This window comes from Mizuhopecten yessoensis, unplaced genomic scaffold (genome assembly GCF_002113885.1).
Source record: "Mizuhopecten yessoensis strain PY_sf001 unplaced genomic scaffold, ASM211388v2 scaffold716271, whole genome shotgun sequence".
NCBI lineage: Eukaryota > Metazoa > Mollusca > Bivalvia > Pectinida > Pectinidae > Mizuhopecten > Mizuhopecten yessoensis.
The window spans coordinates 151,289-173,092 of NW_018480033.1; the positions used below are offsets into that span (position 1 = coordinate 151,289).

Sequence of the window (21,804 nt, forward strand, 5' to 3'; positions counted from 1 at the left end):
CCCGTCTCTTCTTTCACCCCTTCCCTCACTCCTTCCCTTTCTCCTTGCTGTTTTTATGTCAAGTAGTAGATTGTCTATGTATTTATGCTGAACTTTTTGTCATCACGTGTTATATCTTTAGTTACTGTGTGTTATATTGTCGGGAGAGGGCCTAGTATAAGTTGTCAGAACTTATTCCCAATCCCTTTGATTGCTTTTCCTTCAATAAAATATGTTTGAAATGCTAAAGTAAAAAAATCAATACAAATAAAACTTGCGCATACCTTCTGCGTTCTGTCTCCTCTTCAGTGTAACGTCCTGCCATGTTGGGTTCGAAGCTGCGGCCTCCAAAACACAGAGCGCTAATAGTACGATTTCCACTGAACCGACCATGGTGAATGTTCCTGTCGAGTGCGTGTCTGTACTTAAAACCACCAGAACAGTCATAACTGGGAAGTTTATTAAAATCTAATTATATATATAAAGTATACATCATATCTTCACATTTAACCATCTGAACAATAATAACTGGAAACTCTCTTTAAAGTTAATTATAAATGTTAAACATCATCTCCGCCTGAAAAACCAGAACAGTATTAACTGGTCACTCTCGTCTAAGTTGATTATAAATGTCAAACGCTGTCATCAGCCATTTAATCTGGTTACGGTAAAATAACCATGTATACGGGGGAGTAAGTGGCCTCTAATTAGCCAGGTGTGATGCGACTGAAATTCCACTAGCCAGTGTGATTATCACAGACAATTAAAGCATGTCAAATCATCTGAGATATGTGTCCAATTATCTACTGATGTTGAATCCACGAGAAGTGACTTTGTTTATAAAGCTCATCTATTAGATCAGCTCAAAGGCTAGTCATTACCATGTCCACTTATCTATACTTATGTTGAAGCCTGCCTATATACGTAACAGCATCTATATGTATATATCGTCGCCAATCCAACCTGCAGGTTCAGAAAAGGGTAAACCGCATCCACGAGAAGTGACTTTGTTCATAAAGGTCATCAATTATAATTATCAGCTCGAATGCTATTCATTATCATGTCCACTTATCGACTTCAATTGAAGGTCATTGGCAGGCAGGGACGCGGATGAAAGTGGGTTGGCACAACGTTTACAGGGGTTGGGGTAGGGGTAAAGTAATTAAGTAATAAACTGTTAGCAATTGTATCAAATTATGAATTATCATGGCTAAAATATGTGAAAAGTATATTTGAAGAATGCAGTGTGATACAGATATTCAATAGTCAAGAGTTTCCAAGTACACATTGGCTAAAGAGTACCATATTTTATAAACTAAAAGAAAAGTGTATATCGAACTAGAGAAATGAAATGTATGCTTCCCGTATAGGAATCAATTATAGAATCTATAAGCACAAACTTTTGTTGAGAAAAGTACTCACAAGAACTCCCTCCGAAACCAGTCAAAGTGTATTGTAAGTTTAAAATTTGTAAATTGAAAGTGGTAGGTGGTCCAATATACCACGTGGAAATAGATTATGTAATGTATGTCTAAACATTTTCTTCAGGTTGGTAAGTATTGATTATGAGAAGTTCTTTTTACACAACCAATAAGATTCTATATGTGACGTTTCGATGACTAGTACGATATGTACACTGTCATCTTCATCAGACAAATGACCAGTAAAGCGTATACACACAAAGGTGTAAAATATGTACGAGTTGTCCACAAAGGTTAAGAACAAAACCAAAGGTCAAGTGGTCATCCCGTATATAAAGGGTATATCCGAAACCATCCAGAGGATATATCGCGGTCATGGCATAGCAACAGCCATGAAGCCCCACAGGACGTTTCGCAGTATCCTAGTACACCTAAGGATAAAACACCTAAAGAAAAACGTCTCAAAATGCGTATACAAAATCGGATGCAAACTCTGCGACGCATCGTATATTGGAGAGACTGGAAGGCGATTTAGGGTCCGCCTTGGTGAACACCGGAAAGATACGGAAACCCAAGAAGGTAGGAAATTCACCAGATTAGAAAAGAAGCAGTCGGAGTCCCAGATAAATAAATCGGCAATCACAGACCATGCCAATCAGAAAAATCATGTGATTGACTGGGATCACTCCAAAGTTTTGGACAGAGAGAGCAGATAAAGGAAGCCATCTGGATACGCCGCAGTCGGCCAATTCTAAATCGAGATGAGGGGGCTCAAAGACTCGCACATAGATCCATGACCAATTATTAAACAAAGCGTATAGTCGAATCGAGTCATTTTGGTACATATATATAGCAACTATTGTACATACGCTTACACTGTAGCCGAATCGACTCGATTTTGTGGACAACTCGTACACATTTACACCTTTGTGTGCATATACGCTTTACTAGTCATTTGCCTGATTAAGGTGGCAGTGTACATATCCTTCTATAGTCATCGAAACCTCACATATAAACTCTTATTGGTTGTGTAAAATGAATTTCTCATAATATGTAATATATGCATGTAATTTAAGAGAAATTGGCGACGAAATCCATTATCTGTTTAACTGTACACAACAGCCAATACTCAATAGTAGACGAAACTATATATCCAGATATTATTATGAAAGACCAAACACATTCTAATTTCATACCGTATATTCAATTATGTAACACAACATGAATTGATATCATTGGCTAAATTTATTACCGATATTAATGAGATAATTATCACAATACTAATGCCCATCTTGTTCGATCATGTATTATTGTCACCCATTTGTATATATGTATTCTCTGCACTGTATTATTTATGAAAATAAAACAATTGCCATTGTCATTGTCATTGGGTTGGCGGGAATGGGGGCCGTCGCCGGGTATCTCTAATTCACTTAATTTTTTTTTCAAGTATTTTGCGATCGAACGAATACCAGAATTTGTTTGCCGAGAGTTAATGATACAAATGTATGTGGATTTTTGGATTTTCAAACAAATTTTAGACGCCCTAACATTTTCTGACTTTCTAAAATAATTAAAAATGTGTATGTAGTATCGCTTCTCGCTTGGTATTTTACACAGATACACAGATTGGCTAAGATCAAAGTGTATTGCAAAGGTTTTTCAGCGTCCGAATGGAAAATAAGAAAAACATTTAATCTGAAGTTTTTACTAACCCGAAAGTGTGTACGAGGGGGGTTGGGGTGGGCCCAGAAATTGTGACATTCCATCTCAATTCAAAAAAGAGGATGGGAAAATGTTCCCCCTCCTCCTCCCTCCCACTGTTTACATTAAACTCGATTCATTTGAAAGGAAAACAAATAATGGAACTTATATAGATTTAATAAAAACATTCTTGTGGGAATGCTTTTCCGGAAAATATCGCCCGTAATTTTCTTTTATTATAATTCGTATGTTTTGAAGCGTTTCTTTGACCTAGGATCGCGTCCAAAAACTGAGAAAATGGCGGCAGCTTTGCCTCACGTTTTGTCTGCAGAACTACAGAAGCGAGTAAATGAGTGCAAACTATTGGTTGTTGGAGCCGGTGGTATTGGATGTGAACTTTTGAAGAATCTTGTTCTGACTGGATTCAAAAACATTGAAGTTGTAAGGAAGTATTTGTTACTATTCAGTAGTCGTCGCATTTGCTCTGACGATCACTCGGCCTTCAATGAACCAAAAAAGTCAGTAAATAATTTAGTAAATGCTTCCTTAATTATGACAGGACACATTTATCCGAAGATTTGATACCCATGTAACATTTTCAAAGTAAGAGTTTAATATCCCGAAATGTCATGCCCCTTTAAACATGAATTTAGGACGTTTCGGTAGATACTTATTACCGCAGGTGTTTGAAATTCTGGCTGTAAATTGAGAGAAAAAATCATATTATAGTAATACCCTTATTTTTTATATGATTGTTTTCCGAATTTATAGTCTGTCAGAATTTCAAACAGCTGTGGTAATTTACGAAAAAAATAATATAAAAAATAAGTGAATAACTGTCCTTATGTTTTTATATGTTTTTTTCTCAATTTACAGTCAGAATATCACCTGTGTTTATTACTTGTGTGGGTAAATGCTATTCGGCCGGCAGACGGGTACCCAAAAGTAGAAAGGCTATTCTCAAGTGACTATGCCATCACAGGAACCTCAGAATTTGTTACTTCTTTTCTTCTTCTTCCGGTAGGGAGTTGGGTTCCATGCAGAACGTTATTAACTTGGACGCATGTTGGCAGATCGCTAAAAAAACCCGGCATATTTAGACTTAAAACGCAGCACTGTAGCTGTAGGACCAAATAAAGCTGTAACACATTCTCAGGTCCCTGTGTATGCCACATCATAGATGGTCAGGTTGTACTGAAATTGTTTGTTAAAGTTAGCTTTAGCTTGAGAGACAAGTCTTAATTGCATGAACATTTTCAGTTTATTTACCTTTGATTGGGTCGTAAACCCAATCCCTTTGTCCTCTTTTCACCACCATATTTACAGATAAATTTTATAAATATTTGTAAACAAATTGTTCTTTTTAGTGTTTACCCATGTCAGATATGTTTTTGTTTACAGCTAGTACTGTTTTGCAGTCGTCTATTATCGGCTTGACTTAGTATACCTTGCTGTATTCCGTCAATGACTTGGTGAAAGCAGAATATGAGTTGAACGCTTTCTCTGCAACAATTGCTGCCATTTGTGTTTAAATGCATTGATAAACATTACATAGCATGCGCTAAAGCATCCTCACCTCCGCTGTGATACAGTATTTGCACAACATCCGGCAGCCAGGCAAATTTATAGCCTTCAGCGCTTTCAGTATGTGGTTGTCGGGTAAATAGGCTCTCCTACTAGTACTTCTGTTGCAGATTTTGATTGTACATAACTATGGGATCATGGTCGCCTTCTAGCTTTGCGCTAGAGGGAATTTCCCTTTAGCTCAGTGGTAGAGCATAATGCATCCGACTAGGAAGTCTGGGTTCACAGGTTTGATCCCCGGTGGAAGCACACTACTCTTTTTCCTGTAACACTTAGAAAACGATTTGGTGTTAGCTATAGAGGAACAATTTTCTGTGCCTTCCAGATCTTGAACAACAAAAGGAGTATATAAATATAGTGTAATTATTCAAAGATTTTTTTTTGTGTAAATGATACTTCTGGTTTATTTATAAACTGATGCATTTCACTTTAATGTTTCATGATGAGTCAAACTGTGAACAGAACTCCCACCATGTCATGGTCACCATATTTCATGTTCATTCAATAAAATAAATTATTTCTGTAGTAGACATAACTATCAAAACATTTAGTAGAGTGAAAATTTGTGTTTTATTAAATAACAATTTACACTATTATACTAATTCTATAAATGTTTTGATAGTCATATGACTGCTGCTGGAATACAAATTTTATTTGAACATGATACACCTTATCTTATATTTTGTTTTCACCATGTTTAACAAATCTCTTATTTTTTTGTGGTGCATGTATTTATACATAATATCTTAATAGTTAAATTGCCATTGGGAACCAAAGCATTATTTTATCTGATTTTTATTCTGAAGTAAATTTCTTGAGTTTGATATACTAAATAGATATAATAGAAATGAAGAATGATTGTTTTTCTGGTTTCAGATTGATCTGGATACCATCGATGTCAGTAATCTCAACAGACAGTTCCTGTTCAGGAAAGAACACGTTGGTAAATCGAAATCCCAGGTGTGTATGTCAGAGAGACTGCAGCTTAAAACATCAACGTCAAATTACTTTGTATGACATGTAGTAATCCCAGGTGTGTATGTCAGAGAGACTGCTCAAAACAACAACGTCTTATTACTTTGTATGACATGTAGAAATCCAAGGTGTGTATGTCAGAGAGACTGCAGCTTAAAACAGCAACATCAAATTACTTTGTATGACATGTAGTAATCCCAGGTGTGTATGTCAGAGAGACTGCTCAAAACAACAACGTCTAATTACTTTGTATCACATGTAGAAATCCCAGGTGTGTATGTCAGAGAGACTGCAGCTTAAAACAGCAACGTCAAATTACTTTTTATGACATGTAGAAATCCCAGGTGTGTATGTCAGAGAGACTGCTCAAAACAACAAGTCAAATTACTTTGTATGACATGTAGAAATCCCAGGCGTGTATGTCAGAGAGACTGCAGCTTAAAACAGAAACGTCAAATTACTTTGTATGACATGTAGAAATCCCAGGTGTGTATGTCAGAGAGATTGCTCAAAACAACAAAATCAAATTACTTTGTATCACATGTAGAAATCCCAGGTGTGTATATATGTCAGAGAGACTGCTTAAAACAACAAGTCAAATTACTTTGTATGACATGTAGAAATCCCAGGTGTGTATGTCAGAGAGACTGCTTAAAACAACAAGTCAAATTACTTTGTATGACATGTAGAAATCCCAGGTGTGTATGTCAGAGAGACTGCTTAAAACAACAAGTCAAATTACTTTGTATGACATGTAGAAATCCCAGGTGTGTATGTCAGAGAGACTGCTTAAAACAACAAGTCAAATTACTTTGTATGACATGTAGAAATCCCAGGTGTGTATGTCAGAGAGACTGCTTAAAACAACAAGTCAAATTACTTTGTATGACATGTAGAAATCCCAGGTGTGTATGTCAGAGAGACTGCTTAAAACAACAAGTCAAATTACTTTGTATGACATGTAGAAATCCCAGGTGTGTATGTCAGAGAGACTGCTTAAAACAACAAGTCAAATTACTTTGTATGACATGTAGAAATCCCAGGTGTGTATGTCAGAGAGACTGCTTAAAACAACAAGTCAAATTACTTTGTATGACATGTAGAAATCCCAGGTGTGTATGTCAGAGAGACTGCTTAAAACAACAAGTCAAATTACTTTGTATGACATGTAGAAATCCCAGGTGTGTATGTCAGAGAGACTGCTTAAAACAACAAGTCAAATTACTTTGTATGACATGTAGAAATCCCAGGTGTGTATGTCAGAGAGACTGCTTAAAACAACAAGTCAAATTACTTTGTATGACATGTAGAAATCCCAGGTGTGTATGTCAGAGAGACTGCTTAAAACAACAAGTCAAATTACTTTGTATGACATGTAGAAATCCCAGGTGTGTATGTCAGAGAGACTGCTTAAAACAACAAGTCAAATTACTTTGTATGACATGTAGAAATCCCAGGTGTGTATGTCAGAGAGACTGCTTAAAACAACAAGTCAAATTACTTTGTATGACATGTAGAAATCCCAGGTGTGTATGTCAGAGAGACTGCTTAAAACAACAAGTCAAATTACTTTGTATGACATGTAGAAATCCCAGGTGTGTATGTCAGAGAGACTGCTTAAAACAACAAGTCAAATTACTTTGTATGACATGTAGAAATCCCAGGTGTGTATGTCAGAGAGACTGCTTAAAACAACAAGTCAAATTACTTTGTATGACATGTAGAAATCCCAGGTGTGTATGTCAGAGAGACTGCTTAAAACAACAAGTCAAATTACTTTGTATGACATGTAGAAATCCCAGGTGTGTATGTCAGAGAGACTGCTTAAAACAACAAGTCAAATTACTTTGTATGACATGTAGAAATCCCAGGTGTGTATGTCAGAGAGACTGCTTAAAACAACAAGTCAAATTACTTTGTATGACATGTAGAAATCCCAGGTGTGTATGTCAGAGAGACTGCTTAAAACAACAAGTCAAATTACTTTGTATGGCATGTAGAAATCCCAGGTGTGTATGTCAGAGAGACTGCAGCTTAAAACAACAACGTCAAATTATTTTGTATGACATGTAGAAATCCCAGGTGTGTATGTCAGAGAGACTGCTTAAAACAGCAAGTCAAATTACTTTGTATGGCATGTAGAAATCCCAGGTGTGTATGTCAGAGAGACTGCTTAAAACAGCAAGTCAAATTACTTTGTATGGCATGTAGAAATCCCAGGTGTGTATGTCAGAGAGACTGCTTAAAACAGCAAGTCAAATTACTTTGTATGGCATGTAGAAATCCCAGGTGTGTATGTCAGAGAGACTGCTTAAAACAGCAAGTCAAATTACTTTGTATGGCATGTAGAAATCCCAGGTGTGTATGTCAGAGAGACTGCTTAAAACAGCAAGTCAAATTACTTTGTATGGCATGTAGAAATCCCAGGTGTGTATGTCAGAGAGACTGCTTAAAACAGCAAGTCAAATTACTTTGTATGGCATGTAGAAATCCCAGGTGTGTATGTCAGAGAGACTGCTTAAAACAGCAAGTCAAATTACTTTGTATGGCATGTAGAAATCCCAGGTGTGTATGTCAGAGAGACTGCTTAAAACAGCAAGTCAAATTACTTTGTATGGCCTTGTGGAAAATGTCATTGGACTTGGTTTCATGTTGAATATTATGTGTACAACAGGTTTTCTGATATTTTCACAAAAAAAGCAAAGCATAGATGGAAAAATAGCAAAAATATGACATGAATATATATATAAACATGTATGATTGAAACATATATATGTATACAATATTGATTGGAAGTCTTTTGAATTTTCTATTTGAAATATTGAATTTCTTTAAATAGTGGGAAATTTTTAGTGACCCATATTATGTTGCATAGGAACATCAAATTAGAATTAACTGATAATTCCTCATATTTGATCAAATTTGGTAAATAAAGTAATATGCAGTAATATGACTTTTGTATAATTTTAATTTATAGTAAATAATCTTGGGTTTAATATGTACCATTAATTGTTAGAATTACAAAACCGATTCTACCTGTTAGTTGATATTACATTAATTGTATTTATGGTTTATTTGTTTATATAAGGTTGCGAAGAACAGTGCTTTATCATTCAACCCAGAAACCAATATAGTAGCTTACCATGACAGTATAACAAGGTACGTTGTGTCTGTCACACAAGTAGCTTCTTTAGCAGCAAGTTATATAGCGCTCCTTTATTTTCTGACCTTACTGCTATTTCAAGTGTGTCTCTCAAATATTCATATATATACATATAGTATATTTTAATTCTTAAAAGGGTTTTAATTGGATCCAGTTCACACTGATTTTATAGATAAAATGAATTGCCACAAACTGTTCAAAATTTGTTCTTGTGAGAATACTGCTGTACCAGCTCTTTTCTTTCTCAAAAAAGTGATTATTTTTCTCATTTTTAAGTAAATATACTAAACAAATAGTGGTAATATTTTGGACATTTCACTGCTATACAAACCGTGATTATCATAAATGAAAATTACTAAAAAGATGTATAAATATAACCACAATTCACTGGCATTAAATTCATTTTTGGAGATTCAGAAATAATATTTCTATCATTTTTAGTCAAAAGTTAAAACACTTCATGAAAGTATGTTTTACATTTTTGTAGCTTACATGTAAGTATATTATCAATAACAAAGTGTTTAACTCATGTGTAACTTACTTTAAATGTGTTATCTTTACAGCTCAGATTATGGAACAAATTTCTTTAGAAACTTCGACATTGTTATGAATGCTTTAGACAACAGAGGTAAGTTTATTGTGCATGATTGTAACAAGCATTGAATTGGACATTGCAGACAATATATCGGTGATGGATAAGCAAACTAAGTTTTTGAGTTTATAGAAATAGCACAGGCACATGACTGTATTACATCTGACATTGCATTACAGTATTCATGCTTCACTCAAATTGTCTTCTAGTATAGCTGGCTCCTTTCGCATATCGGTTCAACGGGTTTGTCTGTTTTTTAATGTTAACATTTTTGGGTATAAATCCTGGCAGACCTTTAAGTGTTTATGCAGGTCTTGCAATTGCAAGGCTCGCCTGATGAATGCAGCATTATATTACTAGGTCCAACCTTATTTCATAAACGAACAACTCGGGTCCAACCAGTTCAATGGTTTGGATCGCGATAAATGAATGCGGCCTTAGTGAAATGTTGATAATTCCTTGTTATCTGAAAAAAGTAGCTAGAGGAAATGTTGTACAGTATGACTATCCGGCTCGGTAATTGCTTCCTGTAATCAAGGTTGCCCGACAATGTTATACGTTTATCTAAGTCTACATTGTTGATGAGCTTATCATTTGGCGTATGTTTTGGAGAGCAACTAAATTGATACCAGGTATATATGACAGACCTGTCCTGCCCAAAGAAACTTGAGGTTAGTTACATTTATGAATATGAATATATTTACTGATAATTAATTATCAAATTAATATTGTGAACATTACTTACTTTAATTGGGAATTTATGTATAATTTACTTTTTCACCTCAACTATAAATGATTTTTTTTTTCAAATGTCCATGCTCTTGTCAGAATTTGTTCAAACCATATTGAGCTGACAGTAGAGGATTTTTTTTCAAGTCCTACAGTCAGAATAAAATCTGTATCTGTGTTTATTTACTTGAAGCTGCAAGGAATCATGTAAATCGGATGTGTCTGGCTGCTGACATCCCCCTGGTGGAGAGTGGAACAGCAGGGTATCTTGGCCAGGTCACTGTCATCAAAAAGGTCAGCACGTAATGATAGGTCAACTATTATATGGTTCTGTTGCTACATGATGCTATAGTAATCCAATAATTGTTATCCGTGTCATAATCTACTGTATTATGTATAACTTGATAAACATTTAGTAAAACTTTGTACACACTCACTGTGTACTTGTCACCGTTCATTATAACTCTCGATTGTTACAGTCAATAGGACTTTGTAAATGGTTTAGTTTGACTTTGTAACTATGTAGTACATACAGTAATCATTGGCAACAATTTCAGAGTCTAACCGAGTGCTATGAGTGTCAGCCCAAAGCCAGACAGAAAACATTTCCAGGGTGCACCATCCGCAACACTCCCTCAGAACCCATTCACTGTATTGTGTGGTCTAAACACTTATTCAAGTAAGACACTTCCTCAGAACCCATTCGCTGTATTGTGTGGTCTAAACACTTATTCAAGTAAGACACTTGCTCAGAACTCATTCACTGTATTGTGTGGTCTAAACACTTATTCAAGTAAGACACTTCCTCAGAACTCATTTACTGTATTGTTTGGTCTAAACACTTATTCAAGTAAGACACTTCCTCAGAACTCATTCACTGTATTGTTTGGTCTAAAAACTAAGAGGTAATACCATGCTTCTATACTTTTCTTTTACCAGTTTTAGTGCTTGAGTATTTGTTCCGTTTGTATGGATTCTGATGATATTCAAGGGTGTACCCGCCAATGCGAGCAGCCGTATGTTTTAGAGGTTTAGTGGTCTGTTTGATTTGTACAACATGTACTGAGATATACAGATATTTAGTTTCTGATTCTGTTTGGTTTATGCATATATATGTAATGTTAAAAATATATGTAACATGAAAACTGGCACATTCTGTTTTAATAACCAAAGATCTATCAACATAATCCCCAGATGTTATTTAAAGTGTTAATCATGAAGTATGTTTTCTGATTGCTAGTCAGCTGTTTGGTGAGGAGGACCCCGACCAAGATGTCTCCCCTGACACAGAGGACCCTGAGTTGGCAGGTAAGTTCAACCTGCAAACAAATCTCCCTGGTATACAGCCAATGCAGACCTCGGTTGATTGGCCCCCATGCCAGCTCAAGGGCTCCCAGCGCAAATATTGAACACTCAATATTTTGTTAGGTTTTCATACGCCTGGATACAAAGATCTACTCATTTAACATAAGACGAATGTATTATGTACCGCTTTTCAGTAACTTGTTGTTTAATAGCTTTTTAACTGCTGAGGTCATTTAAGGACGTGCCTCCATGTGTGTCATGTATGTGTATATATAATCTTTATTCAGCAATAGCCACAAATGTCTTGGTGCCATAAATACATTGCATATACAAGGATATATGTAGTAGTACAATGCATTAAATTACATAAATATATAATAAAGTAAAACAGTGACTTTCCATACTTAAATGCTGGTTTCACGACATCAGGGCGGACGTTACTCCTGATTAAATAAGTTAATGTTCCGTATCTCATTCGCTTTAAAAATGAAAGCGGCAATATTTTTCAATGTACTCTTGCTCGTAGTCGATATTAATTCCAGGAACTTTGGTCTATCTGGGTGATGAAAATACCTTCTCTTGATATACATGTGTCTTATGTTAGAATATAAGGTACACTCCATAAGGAAATGATACTCGTCCTCTAAAACCACAACAACTACATGTGTGTGCTGGAGGTAGTATGTTGGTTGTATTTGCCTCGTTCCGGTAGTGCAGATCTGATGTTAACTTTATACAAAACCTGGTACAGAGGTACCTTTGCTTATTTGACCTATTGGTAATAAAGGTGTCTTTTTATGGATAATATAATCGTAGGTGATGCAGGAGAAAGTGCAATGAAAGAGAAATCCAGTTCTGATGCAGTTGAAGCTGTGGAGAGAAAGTCTACTCGTGCTTGGGCCATGGAGTCGGGCCACGACCCCAAAAAACTCTTCAATAAGGTACAAGTTAGAAATAGTTCATCTGTATCTGTAAAACCTGTCACCAATAGATCTGTTTATCTGTATAGCCTGTCACCAATAGATCTCTTTATCTGTATAGCCTGTCACCAATAGATCTCTTTATCTGTATTGCCTGTCACCAATAGATATCTGTATCTGTATAGCCTGTCACCAATAGATCTGTTTATCTGTAAAACCTGTCACCAATAGATCTGTTTATCTGTATTGCCTGTCACCAATAGATCTCTTTATCTGTATAGCCTGTCACCACTAGATCTCTTTATCTGTATAGCCTGTCACCATTAGATCTCTTTATCTGTATAGCCTGTCACCGATAGATCTCTTTATCTGTATAGCCTGTCACCGATAGATCTCTTTATCTGTATAGCCCGTCACCGATAGATCTCTTTATCTGTATAGCCCGTCACCGATAGATCTCTTTATCTGTATAGCCTGTCACCGATAGATCTCTTTATCTGTATAGCCTGTCACCGATAGATCTCTTTATCTGTATAGCCTGTCACCGATAGATCTCTTTATCTGTATACCCTGTCACCAATAGATCTCTTTATCTGTATATCCTGTCACCAATAGATCTCTTTATCTGTATTGCCTGTCACCAATAGATCTCTTTATCTGTATAGCCTGTTCCCAATAGATATCTGTATCTGTATAGCCTGTCACCAATAGATCTCTCTATCTGTATAGCCTGTCACCAATAGATCTCTCTATCTGTATAGCCTGTCACCAATAGATCTCTCTATCTGTATAGCCTGTCACCAATAGATCTCTCTATCTGTATAGCCTGTCACCAATAGATCTCTCTATCTGTATAGCCTGTCACCAATAGATCTCTTTATCTGTAGATCTCTTTATCTGTATAGCCTGTCACCACTAGATCTCTTTATCTGTATAGCCTGTCACCAATAGATATCTGTATCTGTATAGCCTGTCACCAATAGATCTCTTTATCTGTAGATCTCTTTATCTGTATAGCCTGTCACCAATAGATCTCTTTATCTGTATAGCCTGCCACCAATAAATCTGTTTATCTGTATAGCCTGTCACCAATAGATCTATTTATCTGTATAGCCTGTCTCCAATAGATCTCTTTATCTGTATAGCCTGTCACCAATTGATCTCTTTATCTGTATAGCCTGTCACCAATCGATCTCTTTATCTGTATAGTCTGTCACCAATAGATCTCTTTATCTGTAGATCTCTTTATCTGTATAGCCTGTCACCACTAGATCTCTTTATCTGTATAGCCTGTCACCACTAGATCTCTTTATCTGTATAGCCTGTCACCATTAGATCTCTTTATCTGTATAGCCTGTCACCGATAGATCTCTTTATCTGTATAGCCTGTCACCAATATATCTCTTTATCTGTATAGCCTGTCACCAATAGATCTCTTTATCTGTATAGCCTGTCACCAATTGATCTCTTTATCTGTATAGCCTGTCAGCAATAGATATCTTTATCTGTATAGCCTGTCACCAATAGATCTCTTTATCTGTATAGCCTGTCACCAATATATCTCTTTATCTGTAAAGCCTGTCACCAATAGATCTCTTTTATCTGTATAACCTGTCACCAATAGATCTCTTTATCTTTAAAGCCTGTCACCAATAGATCTCTTTATCTGTATAGCCTGTCACCAATTGATCTCTTTATCTGTTTAGCCTGTCACCAATAGATATCTGTATCTGTATAGCCTGTCGCCAATAGATCTCTTTATCTTTAAAGCCTGTCACGTATAGCCTGTCACCAATTGATCTCTTTATCTGTATAGACTGTCACCAATATATCTCTTTATCTGTAAAGCGTGTCACCAATAGATCTCTCTTTCTGTATAGCCTGTCACCAATTGATCTCTTTATCTGTATAGCGTGTGACCAATAGATCTCTCTATCTGTATAGCCTGTCGCCAATAGATCTCTTTATCTTTAAAGCCTGTCACCAATAGATATCTGTATCTGTATAGCCTGTCACCAATAGATATCTTTATCTGTAAAGCCTGTCACCAATAGATCTCTTTTATCTGTATAGCCTGTCACCAATAGATCTCTTTATCTGTATAGACTGTCACCAATATATCTCTGTATCTGTATAGCCTGTCACCGAGAGATCTCTGTATCTGTATAGCCTGTCACCAATAGATCTCTTTATCTGTATAGCCTGTCACCAATAGATATCTCTATCTGTAAAGCCAGTGTGAAGTAAGATATAAGATTCGTTTTGTTTCTTCTCGCAGTCCAGAGATTCTTTTAATTATAAGTACCCGCTGGATATGTATGCAACTCTGTGTTGTATTTTGTTTTAATAGCTGTTCAGATATTTGGTTATTATAAGTTTCTGCTGGAAATGTTGTGACAGTTGTACCTTGTTCTCGTAGCTGTTTAGAGATGACATTAAGTACCTGTTGTCAATGGAGACACTGTGGAAGAAGCGGAAGCCCCCAATACCTCTGGACTGGGAAAATCTACCTGACACAGGTGAGCTGATGACAAATAATGGTGGTAAAATTGTATCATGCAAGTATACGTTTTTGTTAGATGTTTGTTGTACTTCGTTGTACAGAATATCTTACAACATATTGATACAATTTTTCACTTGTCACCCGTTGCAGGTTTAGGGAAAGGATAATGCTGCTGTATCCCCTGTATGTCTAAAGAAGCGACTAATTACCGGCCCAGACAGAATCAGAGGTTTTCTTCTAAGGAACCAAAGTTAATCTGCTGACCCCATTGTAACATTTGGACCTCTATCTTTACATTTCTCGCTTCCCTAGTCTTTTCAGCAGTGTCACCCTAGGTACCTGTCTTTATATGATATTGGCTGTTGTGAGGATGTTAAAACCAAACACAAAAATGTCCATGTCATACTCGATATCGGACTAAGACCCCTGTATTCTCTGGTGAGAAAGACCTCGGGGTGATATAAGTGGAGAGCTGAAACTGGGTTAAAAGTGCATAGGTATAGGATAAAAATCGGTATCGGGGTCCAGAGGCTGTGGCAGGGAAGTTTTACTTGTCAGAGTAAGGAAGTGATCTCGGACTAACCTCACTATGTTGATACTTTTGTTTGACAGAGGTGGGTACAGAAGAGGCAGGTATCCGGGACCAGAGGCTGTGGGCCATCAAGGAATGTTGCTCTGTCTTCTCCAACTGTCTCAATGGCCTGAAGGATGAGCTCTCCAAACAGGGAGAAGGGGGCATGCTTGTCTGGGACAAGGTACATATATAGTTCAATATAGAAGGGGCATGCTTGTCTGGGACAAGGTACATACATAGTTCAATATAGAAGGATCAGACTCGGGTAGGGGTAGGTGTGGTGGTATGCTTGTCTGTGACACAGAGGATCAGACGTAGGGTAGGGATAGGTGTGGTGGCATGCTTGTCTGTGACACAGAGGATCAGACTCGGGGTAGGGATAGGTGTGCTGGCATGCTTGTCTGTGACACAGAGGATCAGACTCGGGGTAGGGATAGGTGTGGTGGCATGCTTGTCTGTGCCAAGGTTGGTGAATATCTAGTACAAATCTTGCTTCATTATTGGGAATCAATATTACTTCTTATCATCATCATATCATGTGTTTTCTCTAAATGTTAATTTTGAATGATAGTCAAGATAGTATTTGAATTTACTGTCTAAAATTCCTCATCTTTACTTTCAGTCTGTGTAGAACCTGAGTAGCTAGGACCTAAGGTAAATACAGATCCTTTGCTGGTCTTGTCTAGTAACTACAACTCCTTTCATGTTTTATATAGGATGATATGCTGGCCATGGATTTTGTCACCTGTACAGCCAACATCAGGGCCTATATATTTGGGATTGCACAGAAGACGAGATTTGATATCAAATGTGAGTATCTTAACTCATCCACCCCTGAAATTGAATAATGAACTAGTCCAACCTTTGAATTGGAAGGGTTCAAATGTGTCTTGAGGGGTGAATGAGTATTAAAAGAACAGTCATTCGTGTAAGTTAATAAATTAACAGGAGACTAAAAGTTTACATCAGCATACATGTATCATAAACCTTGATGTTTCCTTCAAGTTGTTTGAATTCAAAATTGTATTTATTGTAGCAAGCTTAAATTTGTTAACATAGACAGTTTCTATTCAGTAATGACTCATTGTAAGTGAATAGCAATATTGTAATGAAAATTAAAACCTTTTAAGACAAAAGCCATGTTAATGTCATGTTCACTTGAATATGAATTTTGGGAGAATAAAACAAATGTTAAATAATTTCTTACTGTTGATTGATGAAATATTATCTTAAGTTTAGGCATTTTATGGATGATGAAATAAAATGCTGACCTTTACTTCAGCGATGGCCGGCAACATCATTCCTGCAATAGCCACAACAAATGCTGTGATAGCAGGCTTAATAGTAATGGAGGGACTTAAGATTCTCAACGGAGATATAGAGAAATGTAAAACTGTGAGTACAGAGAGATAAAGAGAAGTGTAAAACTGTGAGTACAGAGAGATATAGAGAAATGTAAATCTGTGAGTACAGAGAGATATAGAGAAATGTAAAACTGAGTACAGAGAGATATAGAGAAATGTAAAACTGAGTACAGAGAAAAAAAAATTGAAAGAAAAAACCCCAACACATATTATAGACTGAAACCAATGTAAAACTGAGCATATCACCTCTATTGGTTCTCTGATTTCTCCAAATCGCTCTTCCTAATATTTATTAGACCCCTTGATTTTAATCTAGATTTTTACCAGAATTGTTATTTCATTTAATTTGCCAATTATCTTTAACAAGTTGAGGTTTGGCAATCCCAAAGACATTACCGTATAGAGAACTGTAAAACTGTGATTAAAGGACAGTATAAAGAAATGTAAATCTAAGTACAGGGAGATATACAGGGGTATACATGTGATTACAGAGAGCTATAGAGAAATGTTAAACAGATAACTTGGAGCTGTCACATGGTGCCTGTCTATTTAATCCTCCGCCAGCACTACCAGTGTGGACTTAAGGGCCGTCAGCCATCAAATCAGTCTATTAGTGCATGGATTATGAGAAGTTCTTTTTACACAATCAATACAATTTTCTATGTGACGTTTCGATGACTAGTACGATATGTACACTGTCACCTTCTTCAGACAAATGACCAGTGAAGCGTAGCTGAATTGAGTCATTTCGGTACATATATAACAACTATTGTACATATGTTTCCAGCGTAGCCGAAATTGATTTTAGCAACAACTCATACACATTTTACTCGTTTGTTTGCATACGCTTCATTGGTCATTTGTCTGATGAAGGTGACAGAGTAAATATTGTACTATTCATCAAAACGTCACATAGAAAATTTTATTGGTTGTGTAAAAAAACCTTCTCATAATCCATACTTACCAACCTGAAGAAAATGTTTAGAAATACTGTTAACGTAATGCATGGTTTTAACTGGGGCATACCTCATATACTGTACAATCTGTGATTGCATCTTGGGATGGAAGAGGGTTGCATTCTGAAATCAGCTAATGTGTCCCCACTTTATCAAACTCATGGTTCTTCATGATCATTTACCTTGCCTCACTTTGTCCGAGACATATCTCATTTACTCAGTCATGGGTACTTCTTTGGATGGCTTAGAATTGCATATTAAAATCGGGTCTTTTCCCCAGCTGTATGTAGAGTTATGGCCCTGTCTCGTGACATTGTCACTCTCACTGTATTTGTCTTTGTTGATATTGTGATTGACATCGTGTTTTGTATAATGCTGTGCTTTGTGTCTAGCATTGTATTAAAATAAATACATATATATATATTCTGTGTTTAGGTTTACCTGAACAGACAGCCCAACCCCAGGAAGAAGTTACTTGTGCCGTGTACTCTGGACAAACCCAACCCAAAATGTTATGTATGTGTGGCCAAACCTGAGGCGACAGTCGTGTGTAATACAGACAAGATTACCATTAGGACCCTAGAAGATAAGGTAGGTTCCTACGGACAAACTGCAGTCTCCGAGACAAAGTAGGCTATCATTCTGATAGACAAGGGAGACTAGTGTTAAGAAAAGGTGAGCTGAGGTCAGCTCAGATTTTGTTGGAACGATAGCAAATTTTGAAATTTTACATTACTTTAACAATTAATTGAAGTTAAGTGTAATTCATTATTTTAAAATCTGTAAATCTCGAAGAAAAATGTTTATATTCTGACACACATGATATTTTGCACTCATGAAGGTATTTGTATCTTTCAGACTTGAATGAATATAATTTGTATTAAACTGGTATTCGTTTCCTTTTTCCTAGACAGTGCTAGTACCTGTTGTTATTTCAGATATTAAAGGTGGCGTTAGGTATGGTAGCCCCTGATGTAGAGATAGACGACGGAAAAGGTGAGTTATCCTGTTGTCTTTGACTGTCCAATACTAAAATCAAATTGACTGATGATTTTTGTCTCCCCGCCACGAAGTAGCGGAAGCGAGACTAAGGTGTAGCTTTTCTGGTGGTGGCATTCAGTTTTTGCGTTCAAGTTAGTTTCATTTAAAATGTCGTCTACATTGAATTTATTTCACCGATATGTGCATTGATGGTCAAAGCGGGGCACAGGCGAGAAATCTGAAAGGCTTGTAAAGATTTCCAACATTGACGGAAATGCTCATTTATCTTTCATAAATGCAAATTAGTACAGACATTAATCTAGTTCTTTGTTTTTTCCAGGAACGATTCTGATATCTAGTGAAGAGGGAGAAACAGAAGGTTTGTAAATAGTCACATGGAAAATTTTGTATCACAATAGTACAGTTTTGTATTGATGAGACCATATGTTTAATATCTGTCGCAAAAATGTACTTTGTTACTTTTTAAATTGATCATTATAGTCTAGGCGGCTATAATCAAACATTGAACAAAATCAACCTAATGATCTTATTAATAAAATCAACCTAAATATCTAACTTACAATAGATAAATGTTAACCCTTCAGATTATTTTATTGTATCTTCATTTAAAATTTAAATAAATGCACATCTTCCACTTTAAACCCAAGGAATTAAGCAAAATGTTTCTTGAAATTAATGCATTATCTTCATTTGATTTTGCCACAGGAAATGCTGATAAGATCCTGAGTGGCTTTGGTATAAACGATGGTAGCCGGCTGAAGTGTGATGACTTCCTACAGAACTACTCCCTTGTTCTCAATGTGGCCCACAGGTATGTACAGAATTACCCCCTTGTTCTCAATGTGGCCCACAGATATGTAGAGAACTACACCCTTGTTCTCAATGTGGCCCTCAGATATGTACAGAACTACACCCTTGTTCTCAATGTGGACCACAGGTATGTACAGAACTACACCCTTGTTCTCCATGTGGCCCACAGATATGTACAGAACTACGCCCTTGTTCTCAATGTGGCCCACAGGTATGTATAGAACTACTCCCTTGTTCTCAATGTGGCCCACAGGTTTGTACAGAACTACTCCCTTGTTCTCAATGTGGACCACAGGTATGTACAGAACTACACCCTTGTTCTCAATCTGGCCCACAGGTATGTACAGAACTACACCCTTGCTCTCAATGTGGCCCACAGATATGTACAGAACTACTCCCTTGTTCTCAATGTGGCCCACAGGAATGTACAGAACTACTCCCTTGTTCTCAATGTGGCCCACAGATATGTACAGAACTACCCCCTTGTTCTCAATGAGGCCCACAGGTATGTACAGAACTACTCCCGTGTTCTCAAGGAGGCCCACAGGTATGTACAGAACTACTCCCGTGTTCTCAAGGAGGCCCACAGGTATGTACAGAACTACTCCCTTGTTCTCAATGTGTCCCACAGGTATGTACAGAACTACACCCTTGTTCTCCATGTGGCCCACAGATATGTACAGAACTACGCCCTTGTTCTCAATGTGGCCCACAGGTATGTACAGAAATACACCCTTGTTCTCAATGTGGCCCACAGATATGTAGAGAACTACACCCTTGTTCTCAATGTGGCCCACAGATATGTACAGAACTACCCCCTTGTTCTCAATGTGGCCCACAGGTATGTATAGAACTACTCCCTTGTTCTCAATGTGGCCCACAGGAATGTACAGAACTACTCCCTTGTTCTCAATGTGGACCACAGGGATGTACAGAACTACACCCTTGTTCTCAATGTGGCCCACAGGTATGTACAGAACTACACCCTTGTTCTCATTGTGGCCCACAGGTATGTACAGAACAGAGCAATCATGATTGATATTGCAGAAAAAGTCAAGTGTCAAGATCACTGCCACTTAGTTAAAGATCAGTTTTACAAATACTTGGTAAGATATATTTATAATGTTTTGTGAATGAATAGTGACTGAACTGACTTACTTCAGCTTGACCATTTATGTCTCTTTGCTGTAAAGGTGATGTGTGGCAGTGCACCACAACGCCCATGGTAGTCTCCACTTGGTCAACCGGCTGTGTGGGCGTGTTTTACATACTGTTGGTCTGAACGTAGATTACACTTGCCGCAGGCATATTTCATAGATATTATACATATAACTTGTAGCATTCTTATAACACATTTGTATTTTCGGCTTTATTCCTCCATTGAAGGGGGCTGTGCATCCTCGATACTCCAGGGGTTACGCTCACTTTTGCTCTCTGCACCTCTGACATATGTCATAGCAAAATCGAAGGCTCAGTGTGCACCATCATACGGATGAGACAAGGAGACTAGTTTGATCCTTTGATGTACATTAAAAGAATCTGTTGGTCTCCTAACGGTAAAATTGACTGCCTTTGAAGTCGGGTGTCGCTCCTCTGTAATCTTCAAAGGACAGGTATCAGCCTAGCGATTGGTCGTTTTTTTTTTACCTGAGACCAATGAAATAGCTAGCTGCATGCCTTCAATTTTGCTACGACATAGTCCAGGGGTGTGTAGAGCAAAAGTGAGCTTATCCGCTGGAGATCCACCACCAAAACCTGACTCGTCCTTAAATGACCATAGCTGTAAATGGGACACAAACATACCAAACCTCCAAAGGGAATATTTACATATGTCTTTCGATATTGTGATAAAAATTGTGAAGAAATGTATATAATGATCAATTTTTATGATAAAAAACAACAAAAATAGTCTAGACAACTATTCAGTTTTGCAGCAACATAATAAGTAAACATAAGTAAATTTAATTGAATCAAAAGGGAACAAAACTAGTTCATGCAGACTATATAGTGTTGCAGCAGGCAAGTAAATGGCATACGTCAAGTTTTAACTATGTTTTGATCTTGATCTCACACAGTTTTAAATGCATTGTGATTTCTTTATTATTAAATTAAGAGTATATAACTATATTATTAAGGTTGTGTTGTAGGGAGAAGTTAGATTATAAGGTTGTGTTGTAGGGAGGAGTTAAATAAAAAGGTTGTGTTGTAGGGAGAAGTTAGATT

At 36.9% G+C, this 21,804-nt stretch overlaps 2 protein-coding genes across 3 annotated transcripts in view; one reads left to right on the forward strand and one right to left on the reverse strand.

Moving 5' to 3' along the window:
- Positions 1–376, reverse strand: part of LOC110442483 (neurotrypsin-like) — a 10,427-nt gene extending 10,051 nt beyond the window's left edge. The window contains exon 1 of the mRNA XM_021486118.1: positions 264–376. Within this exon, the coding sequence (XP_021341793.1) occupies positions 264–372 (109 nt within the window). The 5' untranslated portion in view covers positions 373–376. The remainder of the gene's footprint in view (positions 1–263) is intronic.
- A 3,011-nt stretch (positions 377–3,387) lies between these two features.
- LOC110442489 (SUMO-activating enzyme subunit 2-like) overlaps positions 3,388–21,804 on the forward strand; it is a 27,498-nt gene continuing 9,081 nt past the window's right edge. Inside the window, exons 1-17 of one of the 2 annotated variants that reach the window (XM_021486130.1) lie at positions 3,388–3,545; positions 5,565–5,648; positions 8,752–8,822; positions 9,390–9,454; positions 10,341–10,441; positions 10,705–10,826; positions 11,388–11,455; positions 12,269–12,393; positions 14,792–14,891; positions 15,488–15,630; positions 16,166–16,259; positions 16,732–16,844; positions 18,205–18,360; positions 18,708–18,765; positions 19,091–19,129; positions 19,477–19,582; positions 21,729–21,747. In XM_021486130.1, the coding sequence (XP_021341805.1) occupies positions 3,402–3,545; positions 5,565–5,648; positions 8,752–8,822; positions 9,390–9,454; positions 10,341–10,441; positions 10,705–10,826; positions 11,388–11,455; positions 12,269–12,393; positions 14,792–14,891; positions 15,488–15,630; positions 16,166–16,259; positions 16,732–16,844; positions 18,205–18,360; positions 18,708–18,765; positions 19,091–19,129; positions 19,477–19,582; positions 21,729–21,747 (1,608 nt within the window). In that variant the 5' untranslated portion in view covers positions 3,388–3,401. The remainder of the gene's footprint in view (positions 3,546–5,564; positions 5,649–8,751; positions 8,823–9,389; positions 9,455–10,340; positions 10,442–10,704; positions 10,827–11,387; positions 11,456–12,268; positions 12,394–14,791; positions 14,892–15,487; positions 15,631–16,165; positions 16,260–16,731; positions 16,845–18,204; positions 18,361–18,707; positions 18,766–19,090; positions 19,130–19,476; positions 19,583–21,728; positions 21,748–21,804) is intronic. The other variant, XM_021486129.1, reaches the window with a different exon arrangement.